The 7,438-nt window shown below is 27.5% G+C and overlaps 1 protein-coding gene across 1 annotated transcript; it reads right to left on the minus strand.

Moving 5' to 3' along the window:
* Positions 1-343: 343 nt before the first annotated feature.
* Positions 344-6,803, minus strand: LOC100776745 (linamarin synthase 2). Its single transcript, XM_014765271.3, has 2 exons — positions 6,171-6,803; positions 344-1,496 (listed from the first exon to the last, which is right to left on the minus strand). The coding sequence occupies exons 1-2, from the start codon at positions 6,682-6,684 to the stop codon at positions 556-558; spliced, it is 1,455 nt and encodes a 484-aa protein (XP_014620757.1). The 5' UTR covers positions 6,685-6,803; the 3' UTR covers positions 344-555.
* Between the last annotated feature and the right edge of the window lie 635 nt (positions 6,804-7,438).

Below are 7,438 nucleotides of genomic sequence, written 5' to 3' on the forward strand. Positions count from 1 at the left end.
TTTGTCTTCTATCCAATAGAGCATCCAATTGTGTCTAGCAATGTATCGTCCAATCTGTTTAATTAGTTATTAGATGGTTCAGATAACAAGTTTTCTTTGCAGCCATCTTTTGTTATTTCTGTTTCAGCCCGTTACACCCCTATATAAGGAAGTTAGTTAGAAGGGTTAAGTGCAACTAGAGTGCAAAATCCAAACTTTGTAATATCATGGCTATGATCTTCAATAATAACAATACCCTTTTTCTTCGCATGTTACAATATCTATTTTCTTCTTCCTTAATTTGAATTCGTCTTTCTAAGTCTTAAACTCATCATATATAAAACTAATAAAGTAAATCATATCCTTTGTAACAATCATGGATGTTTACATAAAGAGTTACAATATTAAAATTTTAGTACACATGACATGATAAATATAAATGGAAACATTTTAAACTAATAGTAATTAGGCCAAACCAATTGCATCATGTTATGACCTTACCATCCCATTATAACTTAAGAAAGGTATTTTTATCTAACTAATAAACCTTAATACACCTGATTATAAAATAAGGACTTAAAGAACACTGTGATGAAAAACCTCCTTTATTAACTTATAGAAATCATTGTAAGATGATCCTCCAACATCAGTAGCTCTTATTGCTTTCTTCTTCCACTCTAAGGATTTTTGTTTCATTTCCATTCCCTTTTCTCCCATCATCATTTCCTTCACAAGCTTTGCTATCTCTTCTCTCCTAACATCATGGTTAATTTCCATTCCGATTCCCCAAGTTGTGCATGCATACTTGCAATTTGTTTGTTGCTCGGCAAAGAAAGGCCAACAAATCATAGGCACACCTGCAGATATACTTTCAAGTGTAGAATTCCAACCACAATGGGTTAGAAAGGCCCCAACTGATGGATGAGAAAGCACTTTCTCTTGAACACACCAACTTGTTATATATCCCCTGTCCTTGATCGCATCAAAGAACTCTTGTGGCAAAGATATAGATTCACCCATTACTACATCTGGCCTTATTATCCATAAGAAATGTTGCTTGCTATTTGCTAGTCCCCAAGCAAATTCTTTCAAGTGATGCTCTGTCATCACCGTTATACTTCCATAATTAACATATATGACTGAGTTAGGTTCCCATTTGTCTAGCCATGCTAAGCATTTTGAATCATTTTTCCATAAACTTGATCCACTAGCCTTGAAGCCCTTTTCTTTCTCAAGAAAATGCCTATCAATCAAGTGAAGTGGGCCAATGTTATATATGTTAGGGTTCTTGATCCTAAGGACATCAATGGCTTCTCCATCTAAGTCTTGGAATGTGTTAATGATGATTGAAGATGATCTCAAAGTGTTTCGTGCCTCAGAACCCAAGAAATCAAACATAGTATCATCCAAAGTGGTCGTTCTGATAAAACTTGGAAGGTCTTTGAGTCTAATATCCTTCATTTCAGAAATCCAATTTAAACTCTTATCCAAGGTGCCATCAATAGCAAAATTTTCATCTAAAAAATTGACAAATATAAGTTACACAAGATAACTTTAACATTTATGTACCAGAAAGATAAAAATGTAATATAAGCATATAATTTACTTCGAGAGAAACACTCATGAAAAGGAATCACTTAACAACATAATGATGATGAAAAATTAAAACAAAAAAATCAATTAACAACGTGTCTGTCGAAGCAACTAATTAATATACATAATTTCATTTTGATATAACGAGAATTGTTTTTTACCGGTATTTGTTCATCCTACATAATATGTACTTGGCTATATATCTATATTTGCCTCCATTACTAGTGTTAGATAGGTTCTGATCACAAGGAAGACACTTATGTGACACCCTTTTCTATTATTATTGTTCACTTATATACCTTATGGCTTATATTTTGGTAACCTCCCATATAATTTTCCATAAGTTATATATAACGAGAATTGCTCACCAAAATAAAAAAAAAAAAAATAGTGTATATTTGTTAGATTAATACATTTTTTATTAAAAGCAATTTATAATTAAAATTTCTCTTATAGATATATTTAACTAAAAAATATTCAAAATACATGTTTTTTTTTATTTAAATGGAAACTAAATATATGGCAGTATTGAGTATGTTAGACAACGATGTCAAATAGTGCTCTTAATGAATATGTTGTTCCTTCAAAACATTTTTTAAAATTAGTTTATTTATTAATTTTTCATAATCCTTATATTTAACAAGTTGTAGTTTTAGTCTCATTAAGGTGGGCGATGAATAAATAGATATAAAAAAATACATGTTTTAAAATACATGTTTTTTAAAAAAAAATCGAAACTAAGTATATGGTAGTATTTGAGGAGTTTTAAGAACTAAAAGTAAAATTTGTATTTTAGTTTTCATAGACTAAAAATAAAACTAATAAATTAAATCAAAATTTATAAATTTAGAGAAAAATATGGCCAAGCTAATTTTTAATGTATCAAGTTTTAAAGAATGGTAAGAAGTAAATTTAAAGAAAACTTATTTTTATATTTTTTTTATACCTGTTTCTTCATCACCCGATCTGATGAAATAGAAACCTAATCTAAAGGTACTTTTTATGTATATTTATTTTCGTATTTTAATTATTTTTAACAAAAACTATTAACATTATACTTTTTTATATAATTTTTTATTCTAAATTTATTTATTTATTTTTGTTGTTAAAATAAAATATTAACATTACGGAATTTAATACTATCTTCTTTTTTGTATACCGGATTCTTTTAACTACTAACATCCTTTAAGAAAGTTTATTAATTAGATAATCACATTAAAATTTTTAAAAAAATTATATTATATTTTTAAAAATTATCCTTAAAATTACGAGCCTCATCATTTCACTTTTTTCACTTAGTTACATTTTACATAAATAATTAATTAATGTGTGTTAGTCTTCTTTTCTAATCCTAATAAAAGAGAATGAATTTATCTTATTACTAATTTATAACATTTATTGTAATATAATTAAGAGTATTTTTGTCAAAAATTATATAACCTAAAAGACAACATGGAAAAAGAGAGACAAACAAATTTAAAAAATTAAAGAGTCTTAAATTCAGAAATGGAGGTAGTATAAAATTTTAATTATTTTTAATTAAGATTAAAACAAATTCTAAAATTATTTAATATTTTTGCAATCATACTATTGCCGAATAATTTTGTAAATTTTTTTAGGAAATAAAGTGAAAATTTTGTCATTATAGAATCAAAAAATTCTTATACATGCTTTTCCAATGCAAAAAAAAAATTAAATAATAGTAAAATATCAAAATGGAGAACATTTTTATATTTTTTTTGTCACCCAAATTATAAAGAAATTGTTTGTTCCCAATGTTTTCAAATAATCTAAAGATATTTGCTGCAGATTGGTTTTATTCTTATGATTAAATAAAATTTAAAGGTTTTATTTATATGTTTTATGATTTTTTTTAAAAATTTGAAAAATTCAAAGTCAAATTTAAATTAAAAAATACACTTAAAAAATAAAAAAGGAGATGAATAGTACCCACTTCGATCGAGTTACAATAATAAAGTGTTTGAATAATTTACATGTCATAGATTCAATAGCTTGTTATTATTCACGAAAAAAAATTCTTTATTTTCTATTACATGATTAAATTAATTTATTTTAAAAAAAATTAATCAAAATTTATTTAATATTATTATTTTTACAATTATAAATTATCATGTTTAATATTTTTATTTAAGATCATATAACTGAAAGCTCATAATTAATAGAATAATATTTTTAAATATCATATTTAATATTTTATTTAATTAATTGTATAAAAAATGTACGTTAATTATATACTAAAACATTACTCTTTTATTGATATATTTTCGGTGAATTATTGATTTATTTTGATACAGGTTAAGTTATTAATTCTTTCCACATAAAGTATGTAACATGAACACGGACTTATCAAAAGAGAAACTTGAGGGCATGTTAATTGGTGAGCATTGAGCAACCGTGTTACGGAACCTGTGCAAGTAGGGACGGATCAAGAAAGCGATTAAAGGGGGTTAAAAAAATTTCATTCCTTTAGAATATCTAACTTTTAATAGTTAATAAATTAAAAAAAACTATTTATTATTTTTACACTAAAATTAAAATTAATTTTTATTTCAAATGATAATAATTTTATTGATTATCATAAAAACAACAAACACATAATTAATTTTATATAATTTTATTTTAATTATCATCTTAATCATTATAATAATAATAATAATAAAAATAATTAATTTTACATAATTTTATATTAATATATATATATATATATATATATATATATATATATATATATATATATATATATATATATATATATATATATATATATATATATATATATATATATATATATATATATATATATATATATATATATATATTAAGGATGGAGGTCAGACCCTCTCCATCTATGGACACCTTCCACTATTGGTACGTTCCTAATTTCTATTGCATTATTATTATGATTTCAGTGATCATGTGTTTCATTTTGTTGAACAAGACCACGGTCCACGAGTGCTTCTAATTCGTTGGAGCATATATTAATTTCACTCGTAATTTGAAACTCTATGATTCAAAAGAATTTTGTAAAAAAAATCAAATGCAGGTTGCTCCCATATATTGGTTCTCTTACATATAAACACAATGAACATGTGTATTTTATGGTTTATGTCAAAATATGTGATATTACTTTAATTTATTTTAAATTTGCATTTATTAAAATTTGAGAGAGAAAAAGATGTATCATTACATTCTAAAGTTTTTTTTTTTCCAATGTGATCTAGTGGCAAACTTTCTTACATAATAAATTTAATAATATATTTTTTAAAGTAAAATATCCTGATAATTGAAATTACAGTTTAAGAATAATTAGTTAATTGTTAATTTTTTTAAAACATTAATAGTGCATGACAATTAAATTCTTAATTTTTTTTTTGTTATGCGACTTTAATTATTTATTTGTTTGAGACTTATATTTTTTTTCCGATAACGAAAGTTATATTTTTATATAAACATTTTAAGTTGTTTTTAATTTATTTGAGAATTAAACAAGTAGACACTTTGAATATAATAGTGGTTAGAAACAATTATAGAACTCCGGAAGATTTAGAATTTGTATGCGAAGACTAACTTGGAACTTATATTTTTTTTTCTTATAGTCAATTCAACTAAAAGACTTAAATAGGTTTGTATTCCTAATATATAGTCGAATTTTAAGTTTGATTTCTAATAAAAATTTTCTTTTCGTATGCTTCTAAATATTTTAAAAAAATTATTTTAGATTCCTATTTTCGGTTAAGTAATTATGTGTTTATTAAATCTTTGATAACACGATTGTGACTTAACAATCATTAGTATTTTTGTTTCAAAATTAAATTTCAATTTTCTGATGATAATTAAAGTAAAAACATAAATAAATCAAACATTGAAAATCCTTGTCTGAATCATCTAATAGTCTTTAACCTACCTTCTTCTCCTTCAACTTTTATTTTCCAAAACAGGTCTCAATTTATTTTTTAAAAGAAAATATTTCAAATCAATTAAAAAAATCTCACAAACATTATCATTCTTCCCAAAATCCCAGATTTTATTTCTTCAAACTCACCGAAATTTAACATGCAACGTACGTGCACGAAGAGCAATTTCAGTTTTTGACTGATAAAAAAAAATACATATATATCTAAACATTAAATTATTGCAAAGATGTAGTTATTGAGGTGGTATTCCCCATATATATGTTATTCATGAAATGGTGTATTAAAAAATACTAGTAGTTTTAAAGATGCCATGTTGTATTAATTTTGAAAAAAAATGACATTAAAAAAGATATTCTATTATTTTTTAAAAGAGCAAAATCTCTGTCCTAGAGTGCCGCAAATATTTTAAAAAGAAGTTATCTAATTTATTCTAACTGAAAATGAGATTACATAACCTATCTTATGTGATTGGTGCAATTGGCTTACGTATTATGGTATTATGATTGATTCCACGTATTAATTGCAGAAATAAGATGGGTTAGGGTTGCTTAACGCCATTTTTAATTAGAACAAATTTTACAATCCCGTTAAAAAAGAGGTAAAACAAACATAAATATTATATGTCGAGGAATGGAAATCAAATAACAAAGAGACAGCGTGCACCTTTGAATGGAAGAATGCCTCTTTTCACCAGTTCCTCGAATTGCAAATATCCCACAAAACCACACGCTGAGGCTGTCCAAAGTTGAACCTCTTGTATACCCAAATCCCTTGCGACTCTTCCAGCAAATCCCATAACCCCATCAGCAATGATGCAACTAACCGGAGGCATTTCAGGGGAAGAAGAGTTCAACTTCATCACCAACTCTTTCAATGGACCATAACAAGTTTTCCTAGTAGAATCGCACAGTGCTGGAACATCCTGAGTTGCATCCTTATCCGAAGGCGGCAAGCCATCGGGTATGGTCTCAAATTTGAAATCAGGGAGACCCTTAACAAAGTCTGGTCCATGGGACTTGACAAAACGGTTGTGGTTGAACTCAGTGTTCACAAAGGTTATGTGGAAACCCACACAATGAAGGAGTTTGGCTAGTTGCATAAAGGGGTTTACATGGCCTTGTGCTGGAAATGGTACACATACAACATGAGGCTTTTGGATATGAAGTAGTGAATCCATTTCTTTTCTTTTTTTGTATGTGGAGTATCAATTATGGGATATATGTTGTGTTCAAATAACAATTTTGTTCACAAAAATACAGAATATGTGTGAAGGATAAGGCCGTGTAGTATGGTCATTATATAATGTCAAGAATTTGTCCACCGTACGTAAATATAACTTACTCTTCCTCGATCGGCGTTAGTGACCGTCAGCACATGGCACAGAGTGTAATTTAAAATATTATATTAAATAAAATATTCAAAATGGCGTAATCATAGATGCTATTTGTCATCGACTCATTGTAGATTCACGGGACAACTTGCAAAAATATCCAAGACCTCTGGACCACCCATCAAATTCAGAGGAGATGCTAGGTGCACCCAGCACTTAAAAGTAAAAGACAAAAATGTTCCTTAGTTTTTTTAAAAACTTTTGCGTACCCAGAAACCTTTTTTCATGCCATGACTGTGCTTTCTCCTTCTTCCGTCTGTTCTTCTTCTTCTTCAGCAGCCCAGCCCTTCTCCTTCGAGTCCCTGTGTCGTTCTTCTCCAGCCCTGTTGATTCAGCGTGCGTGGTGGTGTCTTCTTCTTCTTCGTCCCCTTGGTTTTGCGCGTTTCGTCGGCATTGTCAAGGTAAGTTGTGTTCTCCCTCCCCGTGGTGTCCTTTGCGTTTCTGTTTCCATTGTGGTTGGTGTACATTTTCTATGGCTTCTTTTGATCCGCATAGCCTTTGAGTTGATCCGCACTAGACATAGGTTAGGTGTAGATGATCC

Source organism: Glycine max, chromosome 13 (assembly GCF_000004515.6).
Source record: "Glycine max cultivar Williams 82 chromosome 13, Glycine_max_v4.0, whole genome shotgun sequence".
NCBI lineage: Eukaryota > Viridiplantae > Streptophyta > Magnoliopsida > Fabales > Fabaceae > Glycine > Glycine max.